This window comes from Lygodium microphyllum, chromosome 23, assembly GCF_053477565.2.
Source record: "Lygodium microphyllum isolate KBCC chromosome 23, Lygodium_microphyllum_v1.1.10, whole genome shotgun sequence".
Lineage (NCBI taxonomy): Eukaryota > Viridiplantae > Streptophyta > Polypodiopsida > Schizaeales > Lygodiaceae > Lygodium > Lygodium microphyllum.
This window is the reverse complement of record NC_141157.1, coordinates 118775396-118797018: the sequence shown is the minus strand read 5'-3', so window position 1 is coordinate 118797018 and position 21623 is coordinate 118775396. Positions and strand designations below refer to the sequence as shown.

General features: G+C 45.9%; 1 protein-coding gene across 3 annotated transcripts in view; it reads left to right on the top strand.

The window, feature by feature from the left end:
* The window catches only part of LOC148016666 (methyltransferase C9orf114 protein), a 102359-nt gene that overhangs the window by 28944 nt on the left and 51792 nt on the right, over positions 1–21623 (top strand). For all 3 annotated transcript variants that reach the window (XM_087664413.1, XM_087664412.1, XM_087664411.1), the window contains exons 3-4: positions 16452–16628; positions 16740–16806. In XM_087664413.1, coding sequence (XP_087520539.1) covers positions 16452–16628; positions 16740–16806 — 244 coding nt within the window. The remainder of the gene's footprint in view (positions 1–16451; positions 16629–16739; positions 16807–21623) is intronic.

Genomic DNA, 21623 nt, shown 5'->3' with positions numbered 1-21623 from the left:
CTCTGCAACTCTGGAGCTTCTGCCCCGTAGTCCTCCCACCATAAAGCAGCCCCAATATTTGTCCTGTCCTCTAGTGCATCCTCTGTACCAAACATCCCTAATGTTTGTCGATATACAGAGAGCTGATTTTTAATTTTGCGTTGCATTTCACGGCTAGGATAAAGCCTTGCAAGCAATGTATTCCAAGCCTTGACCACCTCAAGGTCTCTTTCTTGCATCTTTCCTTGAAACTCAGGATCAAGCACATATGCTGCAGCATGCATAGGAGAGTCATACTCATTCCATCTGCTGATGCATAACTCCTTGATTTGCTCATACCTATCTGCATTTGGTTCCAAACTCTCCAACCTCTCAATCATGCGATCCATACCTTCATAGATCTTCCCAATGCATGGATCCATGCCATCTGCAAGCCTCAACATGTGCATAATAGGATCAACCATTTGGTTGGTGCGATTAACCTCATCCCAAAAATCTCTATCAGAAACATATGCATTACATAACACAGCAGTAGCAGTGGCAGCCCCAGTTCAATTTTCATACTCATCACTAGCAAATAGCTCCCTAATTGCACCTTTGCAATAGTGCAATCGACCAAGCATAAGAAAGTTATATGCAAATCGTGTATCCGAGTATTTAAGAAGTTCTTTGTCAGTTCTCTTGCGAAACTCAGCATGCAAGTACTGATGATTACATATAAATGTGATAATCTTGTTGCCTTTCGCAACAAGAGATGCAATCCATGGCAAGTCCCCAATATCCTTCAACAAGTTATTCAAGCAATGCGCCATGCATGGACTAAAGGTGATATGTGGATACATTGCCATTAAAATGTTTCCTGCTGCCCTGTTTGTAGGTTCACCATCTGCCACAAACTGCACTACATTTTTTGCCCCAACAGCCTGCACTGCCTCGCACCACTCGGATGCCAATACATCTGCACTCTTTCCAGTCTCTGAAGCATCATGACTACCAATGAAGTATGCATCTCCACGAGAATATGCAACAATACCATGTATGGACCTATGGCGTGTGTCACTCCATCCATCTGCTATCAATGTCACTCCATTTCTTACCCATTGATTGCGAATATTTGCTGTTGCAATCTCTATGGCTACTTTCTCCTTTTGAAGCAATGTAGTCCTGATAGTTTCTGATGAAGGGGGCTTATATGTGGGTCCATACTCTGCAATCTTTGTCACCATATTTAAAAAATAAGGTGGCCTGGCTGATTTGAATGCAATATGGTCATGGTAAAAAAAGCGTGCCATTGTTGCATCTGTTTCCTCTTTTTTCTTTGGTTCCCATGAAGTGTGCAATGAACTCTGTTTAGCACCACGACCTGTTGCCATTGATGGCCCACGAGAAGGCTGCGTAGCCACTAATCCTGGTGGTCTTCTGCATGAAGCACCATGCCCTGCTGGTCTTGGAGTCCATGTTGTTGGATCCACTGCTATATTTGGCGTCCTCCTGGCATGTGAAATCCCCATAGATGTGGCTATGCGGTCAAGTAACTCCTGCCTTTTCTCAATTGATACATTGGTGCAAAAACGCACCTCTTTCCCCTCCTCATGTAGAAGATGGGCGCTCACTTTATCAGCCCCACTAGTGCGAGCATAAGGGCAAAGTTTGCATTTCCAAGGGCGAGCCCCTCCACCTCTCAATGGCACCCCTGCATCTACCTCATCCCACCATGACCAAGTAGTGCTTCGACTTCGTCCAGTTGTTGACGAAGTACCTGCTGAGGATGATGAAGATCCCATAGATGTCAATGCTGCCATCTATATAAAAGTGACACATAATCAGTAAAGTTCAATAAAATTGCAAAAATTTGCAGCCAAAATTTCAACATGTGTGTGTTAAATTTTTAGCAATGCTAAAAATGCCAGAACTTTGGTGCTATTTCAGCCTGCATTCCTTTTACTGAAAATGCCACAAATTTGGGGCATTCTAGCCTGCATTGAACATTCCCTTGCTGAAAATGCCCCAAAATTTGGAGTATTTTCAGCTCCCAAACTTGGGGCAATGACAGACTCAAAATGCCCCAGTTTTGGGGCATTCCAGCCTGCAATTTATTGCTGAAAATGCCCCAAAATTTGGCGCATTTTCAGCTCCCAAATTTGGGACAATGACAAATTTGAGAATCGAGATAATGATCCTCGGACCTTGAGACTTCACCTGATCCCGGGGAGAAGTCATGCCAGGCAAGAGAGGCGGGCTAGGCAGGTGGGAGAGGTAGACGAGTCCCGAGAGCAGGTGGGAGTAGGGCCTAGGTAGTGGGGGCAGGCGGGGCAAGCGAGATAGTCGGCGGGACAGTCGGAAGGGCAGGCGGAGCAGGTGAAGTGGGCGGGGACAGTCGGCAGGGCAGGCGGAGCAGGCAGAGTGGGCGGGGACAGTCGGCAGGCGGACTGGGCGGACCAGGTACTCGGCGGACTGGGCGGACAGGCGCAGGCGACGTAGGCGAAACAGGCGCAGGCGAAATGGGCGCAGGCGACGGACAGACGGGAGTGCAGCGACGTAGGCGAGCCTCGAGGACAGACGGGCGCGAAACGGGAGTGCAGCGACGTAGGCGAGGACAGACGTAGGCGAGGTGAAACGGGCGACAGAGTCCAGACAGACGGGCGCGAAACGGGCGACACGCGGGCAGTTCAAGGCAGCGCGGGCAACGACAACAAAATAAAAAACTTAAAAGTTAAAAATTAAAAAAACTAAAAAACTCTTGAGTTGGAACGGCCGTTCTAGACAGGGAACGGACCTGGAACGGCCAGGGAACGGACTTGGAACGGGAGGGAACGGGCCAGGAAACGGGCTGGAACGTTTCGCCAGCGTTTCCTTGGCCCGAACCCCTCGGAACGCGTTAATTCGTTCCTATGTGCCGGAACGGGCGTTCCCTGTCTCTATGACATAGTGCAGTCTATCTGTTGCGGAGACCAGCCAGCCCCAAAATGTAGGCATCAAACCTTGTGTTTTTTGCAAACGCATTTATTACTGCATGAGGTGATTGTATGTGGACTAAAGTGAGAGCATATTCCTACTTGGTGGTTGCTCGCGACAGTTTATTGGCTTCAAACGCAGGTTGACAACAGTCTTCTCTAGTCAAACAACACCTTTTGCAGCGAGCGACAACATATTTTCATCAGTTTGCATAGGCTTTTGTCGCTGATTTCTTCCTATTCCCGTGTTGTGAGCCAAACATATATTTTGAGGTAATAATACGTTCTCGAAGATGTCCCAACACCAATTTTTCGACTTTAGTGACTTAGAGGATGAGGTCTCTCATCATTCTTTTGAGTGATGGCGTGATTATCAAAGGTCTGAGTCCCTTGTGTGGACTGCTTGTTAGGAGAACTCCTCTCCTCCTCCCTTTCTTCATGTTTCTCACAAGGTGTAGTCTACTGGCCTGAAGATGCCTTACATGGCATGTGCATGTGCTTTCTTCTTTGCCCAAAGAAGACAAGTTGGATGGTTCTAACGATTCTCTATGGTTGTGTAAGGTGGAGTGTATTCTCCACACCTTGGAGCTTTTGGAGTTTCTCTCTCCTTGCTTTTTGGCCCGTGGAAGACCCCGCACATGGGTCATCGATGGATCATGTAGTCCTTTGGGATTGGCTGAACCCTTGAGCTCGATCATTCCTCTTTATGGGTTTATAGGATTTTATCATGGTAATGTTCGCAGATTGAAGATTGCGGCAGAGGTGTGGAAGAAGCTTGCATCTCTTTACCATCAGAAGACGTTTGCCCACAGGGTCTCCTACAAGAAAAATCTTCAGATGCTCGTTGTTGATGACTCACCTTCCATGGACGATCACATCAACAAACTGGAGGATATGTGGGACAAGCTTGCATCCCTCATATCTTCGGGGTATATGGCTATGATTCTATTAACTTAGCTACCATCTCCTAAGTACGATGTCTTCTATACCAGCCTTTTGACTTTGAGAACCCGATATACTCTTTTTTGGGAGGAGCTTTCATCGCTTGTCTTGGAGCATGATGAGTATCTTAGAGAGGTGGGGACTGGTGGTTCTGGCACCACGAAGGCTTTTACTGTGGGTATTGGGGGTGGAAAGAAGAGGAAGCCGCAAGCTAAGAAATAAGAGGACAAGAAGGATGATTCCAAGGATGAGAAGCAGCAGCCCAAGTGTCCACATTGTGGGAAGGGTACTCATCTTGAGGAGGCATTGGCGGAAGTACTCCCATTTGAAGCCTAAGGAGGGGTTCAAGGATTTAAAGGTGACACCTGCTACCAATGAGTTTGTCTTTGTACACTTATTTGAGTTGGAGGATATGACTCTTGCTTCTTTTTTTGAGGAGAAGCCTTGGCTCGTGGATAGTGGGGCCTCTTCCCACACGACTTACCACCTGGATTGGTTTCCGGATATGTGATCCAGAGGGGGATCCCTCACCATTGGTGACAACTCTTCAGTCCTTGTGCGTGGAGTGGGGACCATACCCTTGTTCCCGATCGGCATTCTTCTTTGGCCAAAGTTCTCCATGTACTAGATTTGGGCTTTAACCTTCTATTTGTTTACGGTCTTATACAACTAGGTATCCAAGTCATCTTTACCTAGGATGTAGTTACAGTGGAGGATGCATCTTTAGGAGCTACTCTTTGGACAGGTATAGAGGAGGGTGGACTCTACACACTCACAGCCTTGTTGCGGGATCTTCACACGAGCTTGGATTGCTTTAGTATACTCGTTATGGGCATTTGAATCTTGATATTATTCGGCGGGCTTCGAGGAGCAAGATGGTGAAGGGACTTCTAGATTTCCCTTTTGTTCACACACTTTGCCCCAGCTGCTCGAGGGGCAAGCAACATAGGCAGCCGCATCCATAGGTTGCTATTCGGAGGGCTTCTACACTGCCTGAGTTGGTTCATGCTAACCTTTGTAGACCTATGGGCACGGCTTCCCTTGGGAAGGCCAAGTACCTTATGCTGATTGTTGATGACTTTAGTCGTTGTGTGTGGCTCTATTTCTTGGAGTACAAGAGTAAAGCGTACTTCCATTTTTGTGAGTGGAAGGTGTTTACGAAGAAGCAAACCTTCTTCAAAGTTCGTGGTGTTTCAGTTGATCATGATGGCGAGTTTTGTTCTAATCTATTTTTTGAGTTTTGTAGGGATTAGGGTATTTGGATGGAATATTCCCATTCGAACACACCATCTGAAAATGGTGTGGTGGAGCGTGCCAATCGGACCATGCTTGAGATGGTCCAATCGATGTTGGAGGACATGGGTCTTCCCTATTTTTTATGGGGTGAGGTTGTGGCTATTGCAGTTCATATTTGCGATAGGTCACCTACTTTGGCATTGTAGGATAAAAAATCTGGGCCGACTGCACACCAAAAGGCCCAGTTTGGGCTGTGTGACTCCCGGAAAAGGAATGCAGACAAAAACAACAGATACTAAGCTGACAGAGCTCCTCTGTCTCATGCCAGACTCTGACAGGAGCTCACAACCAGGAGATGACAGACTGAGAATGATAATAGAGCAGGCTAACACCCCCTCTCAGATCCTGGGAGGGTCTGAAGACCTAAGAACCGCATGTGATGAAGCAAAGAAGCCTGAGGCAAAGGCTTCGTGAAGAGATCAGCCGCATTGGCCGCCGTAGGACAATAGACCACCACCAGCTTCGAATCCACGATCCGCTCTCGAACATAGTGATAGTGAACCTCAATGTGCTTCGTGCGAGCATGAAACACCGGGTTCTTTGCCAGAGCAAGAGCACTCTGGTTGTCCACGCGCAGCTCTCCGCCAGTAAGTGATGGAGCCAAACTGCCTCCATAGCGGTCAAACATAGGGCCCGATACTCAGCCTCTGTAGAAGAAAGTGCCACAGTAGGCTGCTTCTTGCTGCTCCAAGAGACGGCACCGGATCCAAGGGTGAAAGCATAACCTGTAGTGGATCGTCTCGAATCCATATCACCTGCCCAATCAGAATCACTCCATCCAGAAACGGTGATCCCATCTCCATACATGATCCCGAAGGATCAAGTCCCCTGTAAATATCGAAGAACACGCAAGGCTGCCTGCCAGTGATCTTGTGTAGGAGTCTTCATAGAAGAAGACAACAAAGCCACCGCAAAAGAGATATCCGGCCGAGTGTGAAGCAGCCAGATGAGAGAGCCTACAAGGCACCTGTAACGAGTGGCATCTGTAAGGGGACTCCATCTGCCAAAAGCTTGGACTCAGGGTCCATGGGGCAAGAAATAGGCCGACACGCGACCATACCAAACTCCGAAAGAAGCTTGGAGATGTACCTGTGCTGCGAGATAAAGATGCCCTGTGCCATCTGATAGATCTCCAGTCCTAGAAAGAAGTGAAGGATCCCTAGATCCGTCATGTCAAACTCCTGCTGAAGAATGGACCGAGTATGCTCCACCTGCTGAGTGTCGCTCCTTGTAATGATAAGATCATCGACATACAAAATAAGGAAAACACAAAGAGAATCCACAACCCGTAAGTAGAGGTTGGGATCATGAGCGGAGCGCTGAAAGCCACTCTGTAGAAAGAAGCGGTCAATCCTCTGGTACCAAGCACGAGGAGCCTGCTTCAGGCCATAAAGAGCCTTCCGCAGCCTGTCGACATGATCCTCCTTCCCCTGCACAAGAAAACCAGGAGGCTGTGAAACATAAATCTCCTCCTCAAGGACGCCATTCAGAAAGGCTGACTTGACGTCCATCTGATAAACAGGCCAACGGTGGTGAGCTGCAAGAGCCAAAATAACTCGAATGGTGGACATCCGAGCTGTAGGAGCAAAAGTCTCGAAGTAGTCCAATCCTGCGCGCTGTGCAAAACCCTTGGCAACAAGCCTAGCCTTATGCTTGTCCAAGGAGCCATCTGCAAGATACTTGGTCTTAAAGACCCATTTCACACCTATCACCTTCCGTTTGTTGGGACGCGGTACAAGCTCCCAAGTATGGTTTCGCTCGATGGAATCGAGCTTGGCCTGCATAGCCTGTCTCCAAATATCCTGTGCAAGAGCCTCCTCCACAGTGGAAGGCTTGGAATCCTGAAGAATCTGAGACATAAGAGTATAGTTCACACACAGTGAACTATCCCGCTGGGCCTGTAATCGGGCTGATCGACGTGGACCTGTAGAAGAAGCAGGAAAGTGAGTAACACCTGAATCCTGCATGAGCCGGCGATACCATAAGGGAATCCTAAGAGACTCCTCCTGCTGCGAGGGAGACCGAGTAGTCTCCGGAACGTGCAAAGCACACATATCGGAGAGGGACTCCCCCTCACCAAATGAAGATAGATCCTCCGCACCTGAAGAAGGTTGTGTATCCCGAGAAGACTCCTGAGGGGAGGCTGAAGGGGTGGAAGAACTCGTAGAAGAAGGAGTCACATCCGCCAAAGGGGAAAGGGAAGCCGTAGTAGGAGGAATGGGTGGGGTGCTAAGGGGTATCCTGGAAGGAAGAGAAGGTTGGGGGGGGGGGGTCCGGCGATGTTGAAGAAGCACCTGTAATAGAACCATCAATCGGATCCTCAGAGGCCGAAGCCTCATCAAAGATCACATCCCTGCTCACCTCAACCTTCCGTGCCGTCGGGTCGTAGAGCCGATATCCCTTGGTGGTCGTGCTATAACCCACGAAGATAAGCTTTCTCAACTTAGAGTCGAACTTCGTCTTCCTCTTCTTCTTGTCCACATGGACAAAAGCATCGCACCCAAAGATGCGAAAGTGGGACATGGAAGGCTTCTTCCCAAAGAAAGCCTCATAAGGAGTCATGTCCTGTAAAGCCGAAGTCGGAGAGCGGTTGCGAATATGCACCGCTGTAGCCACCGCCTCACCCCAAAGGAAATGAGGAAGACTCCTATACTCCAGCATAGATCGGGCCATCTCCACCATGGTCCGATTCGCATGCTCCACCACACCATTCTCGGATGGTGTGTTCGGATGGGAATACTCCACCCGAATACCATGATCCCTGCAAAACTGAGAGAAAAGGTGAGAAGTGAACTCGCCACCGTGATCAGCTCGAACGCCACAAACTTTGGAAGTTGTTTGGGTCTCCACAAACACTTGCCACTCGCAGAAACGGGAGTACGCCTCGCTCTTGTACTCCAAGAAATAAGGCCACACATAAGGACTAAAGTCGTCCACAATCAGCATCAAATACCTAGCCTTCCCAAGAGAGGCCGTGCCCATAGGTCCGCAAAGGTCGGTGTGAACCAACTCAAGCGGAGAAGTAGCCCTCCTAGAGGCAACCTGAGGGTGAGGTTGCCTATGCTGCTTGCCCCTCAAGCAACTAGGGCACAAAGTATGAAGAGGAGGGAAATCTGGAAGTCCCTCCACCATCTTCCTCCAAGAAGCCCCGCCGAAGAGAATCGAGGTTCAAATGACCATACCGATCACCTGTAGAAGCATCCTCCACTGTGACTGCATCCTGAGTAAAAATGACTCGGGTACCTAGCTGAGTAAGGCCATGCACAGACAATAGGTTAAAACCCAAATCAGGGACATAGAGAACTTTGGCGGAGGAAGACCGCCTGTCAGAAAACATAGGTAGAGTCCCCACGCCTCGAACAGGAACTGTAGAATTGTCACCAATGGTGACAGTGCCCCCTCGGGAACGAAGATCCTGAAGCCAATCTTGCCGGAAGATCATATGTGAAGATGCTCCACTGTCCATGAGCCAAGGCTTCTCCAGAGTGGTAGAAGCTAGGGCTGTATCCTCCTCAACAAAGACATGCACAAACGCAGACTCTATTGTGGCTGGGGCCGCCTTCGAGTCCTTCTCCTTGGGCTTCAAATGGGGGTACTTCTGCCAACACTTCTCCTCGGGATGAGTACCCTTCCCACAGTGGGGACATTTGGGCTTCTTCTCCTTCGCATCCTTCTTGTCCTCCTCCTCCTCCTCCTTGTCCTTGGCCTTCTCCTTCTTTTGTTTCTTCTTCTTGCCGCCACCTGTACCTGCCGTAAAAGCCTTGGTGGAGCCACTGGCACCCACCTCTTTGAGTCGCTCGTCATGCTCCAAGACAAGCGGGGAAAGTTCCTCCCATAGGAGTTTCTCACGGGTCCTCCAGGTGATGAGGCTGGTGTAGAAGACATCATAACGGGGTGATGGCAGTTGAGTCAACAGAATCATCGCCATATCCTCAGACAATATCGTACGACCAAGAGAGGCCAACTCGCCTCGCATGTCCTCCATCTTCGTGATGTGCTTCTTCATGGAAGAAGAATCATCAAGACTGAGCATCCGCAACTTCTTCTCCAAGGAAATCTTGTGGGCAAATGTCTTGTGCTGATACAAAGACGCAAGCTTCTTCCACACTTCTGCCGCGGTCTGTAACCTGTGAACATGTACAAGAACGGAATCACGTAGACTCATAAAAAGAAAGGAATGGGCTCGAGAGTTGAGCCTATCCCACAAGGCTGCACGGTCCATAGAGGTGCCATCAGACGAATCCACGGGGGGACGGTCGATGGGCGAAGAAACAAGCTCCCAAAGGTCGAATGTATCGAGGATGCATTCCACCTTGCACGACCAGAGGGAGTAGTTGGAACCATCCAACTTATCTTCCTTCGGAAAGGAAGGGAGAATCGGCACATGAATAGAGGGAATCAAGGAAGGCATCTGCACATCTGAAGCAGTCTTCATGGAAGACACCTTCACGGTAGATGGATCCTCTGAGATGCATGGACTGAAGAGGGACGGGTGCGAGGAGGCTCCTCCCGACGTCGAAACTCCTGATAATCCCGCCTCCGCTCAGAGGAATGATGAGAAAGGAGCTCATCCTCTGAGTCGTCAAAGCCTGAAAACTGGTAAGACATCTTCCAATCTGCAAAATACCAAACACCAAAGAAAACAGTGCCGAAGCCGAAGTATGACCAGCAGTATGGTCACCAACCACCAAGACGCAGGCTGTGATAGCCTACAAACACCTGGATCTGCAAAACGCAAAGATAACTGATGAAGATCACCAGAAAAGAAGCCGCCAGCACCAAGACGCAACCTGAAAGTGGGTCGCCAGCAGGAGATGTGCCGCCAGGAGTGGAAACGACCATCAGATCTGCAAAACCAGCCTGATGATGTGTCGCCCAGCAGAAGGAGGGACTGCCTGATGGAAAACGCAAGGAGGGGTCGCTGGTTGACGTGACAGCCTCGGAAGAAGTCGTCTGCAGCAAACGCAGGAAGAAGGGCCACCTAGAGGGGCCGTGTGGGCAGTTGAAGATGGGATGACAGCAGCAGAAGATGGGTGAGGTATCTCTCCACAAGGTTAGGTCCTCCATGCTCTCAGTCAGGCGATGATACCATGTGAGAGTGCGCTGCGGAAGAACACGAACACAGAGGAGGGGAGAGAGAAAGCAGGGAATGAAGGAAGAAAATCTGCACTGACTGAAATGAATGCTGAATACACTGAAATGGACTGATCAGTCCCTGCACGCAGCCCGGAGCATCAGTGAGGGCACCAGAACAGACTGAAAGCAATGGCAGCACCAATGCCGGAGTGGGAGAGGACGGAGAGTGTGCTGAACCTGCAGAAGAGAATGCTGAGAATGACTGGGGGGCTGCTATATATAGCCCCAGGCCAGAAAACTGGCCGACCTGCCAAATCTGGCCGACTTGGCCAGATCTGGCCGACCTGCCCAAAAATCTGGGCCGACTGCACACCAAAAGGCCCAGTTTGGGCTGTGTGACTCCCGGAAAAGGAATGCAGACAAAAACAGCAGATACCAAGCTGACAGAGCTCCTCTGTCTCCTGCCAGACTCTAACAGGAGCTCACAACCAGGAGATGACAGATTGAGAATGATAATAGAGCAGGCTAACAGCTTCTACTCCAGGTGGTTCTTCGTCTTCGACTGACCCCCCACCATCAGTCCCTCCCCTTCCTTCTAGGTTACCCCTTGGCACCCCTTCTTTGTCTTCAACTCGTTCCCCTCCTCCTTCCATACCTTTACCCTCTCCCCTTCCACCCTTAATGGCTCCTTCATTGACTACTTTGTCATTGGGTATTTCTACCCCTTTTGCGCCTCCTTAGGTTTCCTTTGGGGGGATTGAGTTGTTAGACGGGGAGCTCTCTTCATTGGGTGAGGAGGATCCACCTCCTCTTGGTGAGGGGAGTCCCTTCCACGGACGTGTTTCATAGGTACCAGAGGCTTCTTGGTCTCCATCGGAGTGGGATTAGCTTATCACTTTCTCAGTGGTATCAGCGGCTCATGTCAGGGATTACTCAGTTCCTTGAGATGCCTCTTGGCCCACACAGGTCAGTTAGGTTACAGTCTTGTCGGTAGGATAGTTCACTCTGTGTGAACTATGTTCTTATGTCTCAGATTCTTTAGGACCATGAGCCGACTACAGTTGATGAGGCTCTTGCACAAGATGTTTGGCGCAGTGCTATGCATGCGGAGCTTGATTCTATCGAGAAGAACTAGACTTGGGAGTTGGTTTCCTCGTTCAAAGAGGTGGAAGGTGATTTGTGTGAAGTGGGTCTTCAAGACTAAGTATCTTGCAAATGGGACCGTGGACAAGCATAAGGCACAGCTTGTTGTGAAGGGATTTTACTAGAGGGGAGGTTTGGAATATTTTGAGACTTTCTCACTAAGAGTTCGGATATCCATTGTTTGAGCTATCCTAGCTTTGGCTGCCTATCACCATTGGTCCATTTATCAAATGGATGTGAAGTCAGCCTTTTTGAATGACGTCTTGGAGGAGGAGATTTATGTCTCATAGCCTCTTGGTTTTCTTGTGCGGGGGAAGGAGGACCATTTAGAGGTTGAGGAACGCCCTTTATGAACTGAAGCAAGCTCCTAGGGCTTGGTATCAACGGATTGATTGATTCTTCTTGGATAGTGGCTTCCATTGATTGGATCATGACCCCAACATTTATTACAATGTTGTGGAGGACAAGTGTGTCTTGGTCATCTTGTATGTTCATTATAAGGAGCGACACACAAGAGGTTGATCGTACTCGATAGATATTGGGCCAAGAGTTTGACATGATGGATCTTGGGATCCTACACTTCTTCCTTGTATTGTAGATCTATCAGATGGCACATGGCATTTTTATCTCCCAACATAGGTACATCCTTGAGCTTCTTTTGTCGTTTGGTATGGCCGAGAGTCGGCCTATTTCTTGCCCCATGGACCTAGAGTCCAAGCTGTTGGCAGTAGGAGATCCCGTTAGTGATGCTACCCGTTACAGGTGCCTCATTGGCTCTTTCATCAGGCTGATCCAAATTCCATACTTGGCCAAACATCTCTTTTGTAGTGGCTTTGTTGTCTTCTTTCATGAAGACTCCTACTTAGGCTCATTGGCAAGCCGTTTTGTGCGTTCTGCACTACCTACAGTGGACTCGATCCTATGGAATCATGTATGGAGAGGGGGACCACTCTTTCAGGATGGAGCGACTCTGATTGGGCAAGTGATGTGGACTCACTGCGACCCATTGTTGGTTATGCGTTCTCCCTTGGATCAGGAGCTATCTCTTGGAGCAGTAACTGGCAGCCCACTATGGCTCTTTCATCTACAGAGGCTAAGTACCGTGCCCTTTGTTCTACACTTATGGAGGTAGTTTGGCTCCGTTGTTTGTTGGCAGAGATTGGCTTTTCATAGACAAGACCTACAGGGCTGCACGGGGACAACTAGAGTGCCCTTGCTTTGGCAAAGAATCTCGTGTTTCATGCTCGCACGAAGCACATCGAGGTTTAGTACCACTGCGTTTGAGAGCAGATTGTGGATTTCGAGTTAGCAGTGGCCTATTGTCCTATAGCGGATGATGTAGTGGATCTCTTCACGAAGCCTTTGCCTAAGGCTTCTATGCTTCATTAAACGAGAATGTTGGGTCTCTAGACACTCCAAGGATCTGAGCGGGAGTGTTAGCCTGTCACTTTTAGTGTTGTCAGTTTGTCATCTCCCAGTTGTGAGCTCTTGTCAGAGTCTGATGGAGACATGGGAGCTCTGGCATTTTAGTGTGTATTTCTAGAGTTTTGTGAACATTTTCAGCATTTGCCAGCCTGGGCCACTCTATTGGACATTGTCGTGTCCCCCTGATTTTTTTCTGCATTTTTAACGCTGCTGACTGCATCAAATGCAGCTTACCAGCTTGCAGCTGGTCAGCCAGCAGCTGGTCGACCAGTGTTGGCCCATTCTTTGCTATATATAGCAGGCAGGCTGGCTGGGGCAAATGATCCTTTTTGCAGGCTGCTCCTCCAGGCTCCGACTACAAGCACACTCCATCTCCAGTGTTGCTGCTGCCATTATCATGCCCTCACTGATGCCTTGGGCTGCGTGCAAGGGCTGATCAGTCCATCTGTTTATATTCAGCATTTATCTCAGTCATTGCAGATTTCTTTCTTCCTTCATCTTCCTATTGTCTTCTTTCTTAGTGTTCGAGTTCATTCTTCCATTGTGCACTCTCATAGGATGCAATCTAGGTTGTAACTTGTGATCAATCAATTAAGAAAATGCCTCAATTCATTCCGATAAAGAAGACTGTTAAAAGTCATGAGTTAGCTAGTCTCTGTGTAGAGCATTTATATAGACTTTATGGTTTGCCTAAGGAAATAGTATATCTTTCGTAGATAATCTAATTGGAAGCGTTACCTTTCTTAGATGAATTTCGCCTATAACAATGCTAAGAATTTGACTTATTGGATATATCCTGTCCATGTTGATGTATTGTTATGAGCCGAAACTACCGATTGTTGTCGAGCTCAAGAGGGTGAAAATGTAGTTTATAGTAGACACTCTAGATGATATGTAGGAGACGTTGACAGTTTCAAGGAAAAGCATTAAAACAGCCCAAGATTGTGCTATGCTTTATGTTAACAAAAATTGTATTTCTCGAGAGCTCTCGGAGGGCATGCGGGTTTAGCTTAAACTCCCAAAAGACTTTGATTTGATATCTATTGAGAAGTTCTATAAGATATCTTTGAGGTATCATGGTCTACTAAGAAGATTAGTAGCATGTCTTATGAGCTAGACTTACCTCGGCATGTTCGAGTTCACTTAGTGTTTCAAAGAACGACCAGGACAAGTTGAATTAATAGTTTCGATTGAAGAAGTTTGACAGCTTGAGAATATTTTTGTTAATGTTCTAGTGGGACCAAAATTGGTTCTTGACCGTACAACTAAACAATCCTGTTAGACCGATAGCTCCAGTATTCAATCAAGTGGAAGAACTGCCCAATGGTGGAGGCTACCCATGGCTTGGTACGTTCATTGAAGAGTCGTTTTCCCTATTTCATTCCTAAGGGCAACAATCATTTATAAGAAGGAAGTGTCACATCCTTGGATATCCGCATGGGTACTAGTATTGATCACAATGGTCATGAAGTGACTTAGTATGAATGCAGTAGGGCGACTTTAGGGTTAGGATAGCTGAATCCTATTTATAGGACTCAAGACCCTATTGGTCACATCATTGTGTGATAATTACTCTTAGACTCTTGGCATGTAGGCCAACATGTTCGTAAGTTGGGATGATGTGGGCTGGTTGTATGGGACGCCAGCTCTTGGGGCATTGTTGTGACCTATTTTGCTGCTTGCTCCCAAGCTCAGGGATGAGCTAGTCTGGCTCTATAGTTGGGAGGTGAGTTTGATGTCCACTCCTTGTATGTTCATGTGTATAGTTTGTATGGTCTCTTGGGTGCAAGTTAGATCCTAGGTGGATGTTTCACATGCCATGTGGCAAATTGACACATATAGGACTTAGCCTTTAGAAATGCATTTCCAACCAATATTGATGCAAGAAAGTGTAAAATACTTGGCCTTGTCCAAGAATTGACTTTGCCTAGTTGGAATTTTAAATTCATAAGCCCTATGAATTTGAGTGTGCCAAAACTTTTCATAAACCTTAGTCCAAGTCATTAATTTTTAAAATTCGTTTACCCTCATGATATCAAAAGTCTTCCCAAGGTTGTAATGTCTTAGACCAAGATTTGTCAACAAGCAACCATTGGTACATGTCCACCACAACTTTTGCCAATGATTCCCCTACTATCCTAGCTAGGTTTCCTTGTCATCGCTATGACTCACATTTCAACTTATTCTCACATGTGCACTGCATGTGCACAACTTGATTGTCCCAATTGAAGTAAGAAATTCATGACCTTGTGACATGCAATCCAAATTGTTTGGGCATACTAAAAGTGTCTGGCCATAACTTAATTGACCATAATGGGCAAACATGACTTAATGGACCACAAACAAACAATAGTTATCAAAGCTTCATGATGTCCCCAATGTCTCAGTGATAGGCCAGGAGATGAGGTACAACATGTATTGCTACTAACATTCCAGTCCCAAAGGAGGCATCAATAGTGTGGTCCTAAAGGAGACCATCTACTTCTAGGTCCTAGCAGGGCACTAAGGGGCCCATCTACTTTCCGGTCATTGAGGGGGCCATCATTGTCCCTCTTGGGCTGCCACAACTTTGGACGATTATTTTCTATTTTACTTTTTGGAGTTTTGAAACATCTTTTTGGAGTTTTGACACTTGGAAGAACAACTATTTCATCTTTTTGGAAGAGTTTCTAGAGATTCAAGGAGAGTTCTACTTTGAGGTCAAGATAGAGCTAGAGTTTCAGATTCTAGGTCTCAGGATCAGCGTCGAGGTTCTTCAGTACCGAGTCAGCATGGGCACACACTTACCATAGCTTTTGAGAGGGGGTGCTTACCCTCTCTCCTTCATACTGCCATTCACAAAGCACTTCATGGTGGATCTTCAACAGTTTTTGGCATTGAGAGGAGGCTAGTTTATTTACCCTTACATTCACTTTTATATTTTCAGATGTATTATATTTTCAGATGTATCCTCAGCTTCGTTTGGGTTTTCCCATCTTCATTTTGTTTCCAAAATGTTGCTGAGAGGGGGGGTGCTGAGATAGTGTCCAGCTCCATTTTGGGTGTGCACATCTTGTCTAAGGGTGGAGGCATGCCACTATTTCACACATTTTGTGCACAATTGAAGCGCCTTGGGTGGCATCCATCATTGTCTAATATCACTTAGTTGTAAAATCAGTCTATCAGTCAGTCACTTTTATCAGCCAGCCAGCCAGTCAGATAATTAGGCATTTTCATTTCTCCCTCCATCTTTGTGAGTTGAGTCTGAGGGAGCGTTCCTGTATTCGGTTTTTTTCGTCTTGCCAGCTCATGGGGTGTTATGCCACAAACCACACACGAATCAGGGCTATCTGTGGTCAGCAGAGGGTATGCTGATTGATGGTCAACAGTAGTTCCAGTATAGTAAAAATTGTAACATGCAGTATGACACAAAGAAGATATATTGTGGAAAGGTGACAAATTAAGGTTTGGAAATTCTTTATTTATGCATGTGTTCATTTTTGGATAGGGACTTCTAGTTTATTTCCTGGTCCTGCAAAAAGAAATTGGCTTGGTTGGAAAATAGATTTACTTTTATGCCTTACTAAAAAGGGTTAGTGTGAAAATTTCCCTGAGTCATTTTGGTGAATTTCTCAAGTGCTTAGATGCTCTTAACAGATAGTCGTGTTCGATGATATTAGTGGAGCAAGCCACTCAAGCACAATTGAAACGATTCAAAGTGAAGATGCTGAAGAGATGGCTGGCCTCTTTATGGTGAGGATTTTGGAGTACCTAGAGGTTCCTCAGTACCTGCGGCGAGCTCTTATTCCAAGACACAAAAGTCTTAGCAGTGTGGTAACAATTATGTCAATACCTTGGGTTCTTTATACAGACAAAAGGTCCTCTGTAGCTCTTTGCTTGGACCCTTCAGATCATAGGTCAAACTCTTCATTCTTTGGGATGCAGGGAAGGCTTCCTCCTCTGGATGCACCTCATCACTTGCGAAAGCACGAGTTCCAACCTTTTCGTGAGGGTTGGCTTCTAAACCGTATAGTTGGTTAAGCACTGTTGTAAAGCAGTTTTCGTTATTTTCATGCTTGTTCAGTCTTTAAATTCTGATGTTATTACAATGAAAACTCTGTCAATATAAATTTCTAGTTTTTTACTTGTTATTTCTATTCAAGGTTCTGATGCTTTTAAGGATGTTGCCTTGTAATGCCTGTTTTCTATAGACTGTCCAGGTGGGTGCTTGATTCCTCCTGGGATTGTGGAATGTGTAATTGAGCAACCATTTTAGATTGTACAACGGTTCAAAAAAGTTATGCTGAAGCATGGACTAGAATTGAGACGCTTGAACACATTGTTCTTGAGTTTGCCCCCCTTTCTATGGAATGTACAGAATCAAATTGGTAGTCAGCCAAACATGAATTCTATGCAAAACTGTTTTGAATATTGACCAGACTATATCTGCTGTTAGTGTGTATTTCCACGATGCTTGAAGTAACAGATTATGTTAGAAATAAAGAATAAATGCTGAGTACTTCATCACTAAAAAGCCAGATTTATGCATTATTCATGATTAGGGTGTCTGGTTGGTTGTTACAGAAAACCCGAATGTGTGCTTGTCTACTGATGATTGGTCTATTTGCTTGCTAGCGACAGAAATCCCGAGATTATACATACAAGTAATGCCTATATTTCAGAGAGACCAAAGGAAAAGCTCAAGCATGTCCCATATAAATGCACAATGTTGGTTGAGAATTCCTGCTTGAATTTGTTGCAACTGAAAAGCTTCTCTATAAGGTGCAACAAAAGAGGATAATCCTTCAGGTAAATACATACAAATGTGACCATGGGAGCCTATATGTTAGAGAAGTCTGAACTCTGAAATAAAGGCCCACACTTGTTGGGCCACGAGGCATGAAATGAGAAGATGAGTGGGAGACCCATTAGATGTGGTGCAGAAGGGTCATTTGCCATTGGCTATCTTGCAGCATTGTACCACATCATTGTTGGGAGAGTGTTTCAAGAAATCCTTAGGTCTCAAGAAAGGCTTGACTAACCATGGGGACAAATCTTGTGATCTGGGTAACAAGTGTGCATGCTGTGGGGAACTGCTAGGAAGCATCCTGACTAGCTGTGTATCAATTCTCCGGGCATGCATCCATTAAGTTTTCGTCTAAAATGAGGAGCATTTGCAAGCTACTGTTTCTCGTCAACTTGGGTCATTTTATGGCAGAATGTTCGGACAAGTAGGATGGTATTGCTCGTTTAAATGATATATTTGGTGTTGAGCTAAGAAATGCATTTCATATGCTGACTAGCTTCTTAAACAGCCCCAAAACATGCTTATTTAACAAAAAATGAAAAATCTGCTTGTGGTTTGAGAGAGTTTTTTTGAAACCCTAACTTGAGAGGGTTCATCCACATCTATAAATAGACAAGCCATTCAATCTTCATCCCTTCTATCTAGGTTTTGAGCTAAGAAATGCTTTCCATATGCTGACTAGCTTCTTAAACAGCCCCAAAACATGCTTATTTAACAAAAAATGAAAAATCTGCACGTGGTTCGAGAGAGTTTTTGTGAAACCCTAATTTGAGATGGTTCATCCACATCTATAAATAGACAAGCTGCCCCCATTCAATCTTCATCCCTTCTATGTAGGTTTTTCATGTTTATGTGAAGATCTTTGCTGTCATTCTTTCTCTATGTGGCTGTCCAGCCTTTGTGACTGTTGCCACCACTCTGTTTGCTGCTCTAGCCCTTGGCGACTGCCCTTCCAGTTGCCGCCTCTTGCTTGGCGCTTCTTCCATTGCTGCATTTGGCCCCAAACAGCCATTGCCAGCCCCAATCGATACCTCTTTTGCTGCTTTTGCCAGTTTCAAAAATTGCCAGCATCCTCATGCATTCCATTGCTGTCGCAAGGCATCCTATTGCTTTTGGTGATTTGCGTTTTGGTCTTCTACACCCTTTGACACACTCTGATTGGTGGTTATAGCACTTGGGATCTGTCTTCAGTGGACGTCACACTCCAACACTCACCACTCTGCCCTTGAGCATTTTGTACACCCGTACATTCATTTACTGTATTGATTCATTCACTTCAAAGTTCTCCTTCTCTCTCTGTTTGTGTTTGTGTTTTTGCGTTTTTGAGTTTCATGTTTTATGTTTTACATTTAGGGTTTGAGTTTTGCACGTCACTATCTGTATCTTTGTGTTTCTGTCGTGGTTGTACACTTTGTGTTTCCTTAGTGCAAAACCTAGCAGTTTCTTTACATTTGGTATGCAACATGATGGTTCTACTTTGGGCTTAAAGATGAATGCATTGTGTCATGAAAGAGATATGGACAAAGGAAAACAATTAGGTTTGTCATTTTCTGATACCGACCATGGTTTGTAGGAAGTGCATAATAAAAAGGGCGAAAAAACTTGAAACTATACTATGTGGTGAGACTTCAGTTGTCGGTAGTACAAAAAGACATCTTGAAGCATAGAATTTGATCCATGTGCAATAGTAGTCAACACTGAACCAATGCCATAGACATCATAACCGTTGCTATCTGCACATGTAATGCACATTCTGTGAAGATATGCTAGGGTTAGCATTGAGGAAGCACAACATGTATGACCAAGATTGAAACACAAAGACTCAGACAGAGAGAAGCAAAACTCAAACCTTAAACACAAAACGCAAAATGCAAAGACTCAAAACTCAAGCACAGAGAGAAGAATCTTTGAAGTGAATGAATGCTGTAAATGAATGTAAGATTGTATAGAATGCCCAAGGGTAGAGCAATGCAGTGTCGGAGAGTGATGTCCGTCGGAGACAAATCTCAAGTGCGGTAACCACGAGGTGGAGATGAGAGAGTGGTGAATAAGGAAGGGCAGGAGGCTGATCGCCAAAACATAGCAGTCAGAGACTAAAATCTAGGAAACGCAGTAGTCTACCAGCGGAGGAAGGCTGAAGACTGATCACTCCATGCAGAGAATTGTCATGCGACAACAAAAGAGGTATCTGCTGATGTCGACAGTTTGCTGGACAGAGAAAATGCAGTACTTGCTGGGTGGGAGAGATGGACAGCAAAAATGTGATGAAGGATCTTATGAAACAGGATAGTGGTGTAATCTGCCGATGTAAATAACTTAGGATCCGTCTAGTGGTATCCTACACAATGGGATGCATAGTATGCTACATGCTGAAGAATGCTCATGCAGTTGATGGCACTTGGATAGTACCCCTCGTGGAAAAATTGTTTATTTGTCTAAGTGCCCTAATACAAAGATGATGAAATCAAGGAATGCATAGGGGAAGATACAACATGGGGGAAGGCTGATGTCGAAGACATGTGCCGAAACCTATAAAATACCAAGAAGGGTAGGAACCCCTTCTCAACTTGGATATCGATGTCAAAGAAGAAAGAGGAGCATGATAATGTCGGTCTTTCTGTGGTGCCGAGAACCATGGGGATGAAGATGAAGCATCCCTATCGGAAGAGCAAGGATAGAAGACATTGCAATGATAGCATCAAGAGAGATGCTGTACGATCCGATGTGGGAGGGGAAGCCTCCATGCTGGTAGAAGAGCAAAATGTTGGGTGTACAGTCCCTTAATCTCCGTGTGTAGACTTACGGGTGTGAACACACCCTTATTTGTACTCTAAAGACTAACATATAAATACATTTTATTCTTTGTGTACCGACACTCAACTAGTACACTCATCTTGGGATTCTCTCACTCTCAACATTGCTCCTGCTCCATTTCTGTCACACACTTCATTGCGCACTCATCCCAACAAATTGGTATTAGAGCTTCGGCAAGAGTATGTGTGCTTCTCGAGGATAGTGTGTCAGTTTAGCGTGCGTGCGTGAAGGAGTTTGGTAGTTCTCATTTCAACCAGTGGAGCGTGAGCAGGTGCTTGACTTGGCTAGGTGTTAATGTCTTTAGCAGACAATAGTCCATCAGCAACTGTCGTGACCAGATGGAGGCAACAGGCAGTTAGCGTGATTAGCTTGAAGCGATAGAATAGGCTTGACAGGTTGGGCATGGTGCGACAGGTTAGGTGTGACAGGTTGGGCGTGGCATGATAGGCCAGGTGCGAGGCGGCAGGTCAATGGGCGTCATGCTTTAGCAGCTTCCTTCCGTCATTAAAGAAAAAAATCTATTTCCCTTCTCACTGACGGGGGCTAACACGCATAAGTAGAGCTCTTGGATTTGTGCATATTTATGCCCGAAATTTGGGGGTTTTTCCATATTTGATACTTACCTCATGCATAACAATGACATTGGACCTGGAAATCGCAGAAATTGTGCACATTGGCCTTGAAAATTTTGGGGCTTTTCATGTATCAGTGAAATTTTGCTCAGTTGAGCCAAATTTATTGACATTGATGCACTTTTGGACTTGAGAAATTTGGGGTTTTTGCAAAATTCTGCAAAATTTTGCCAAATTTTCTTGTTTACTCTCGTGGGAACACATATTAATGCAATTGGGGCAGATTGGTTAGTGAAAATTTGGGGTTTTTTTTGAAATTTGTGAATTTTGGCAAAATTGATGAGTGAAATGCACATTGGGGACATTGTTGAAGCAATCTTGGTGCTGTAAGCAGTGAAATTAGAGTCTATTATCTCCCAGTCGTGAGATTTTGAAGAAATTGCAGAGAATTCTGGTGCTTCTGTGTATCAGAAGTGCTTTTGGGCACATATATATGCAGTACACATGTTTGGCAGCTCCCATTGAGTTGATATATTGCTGAATATTCATGTTGCAGCAGTCTTAGTGATCACTTGTAGATCTGGGATTGTTGCAAATGTATTTTTGGTGATGTTGCTGAAGTGGGAGTCACTTTGC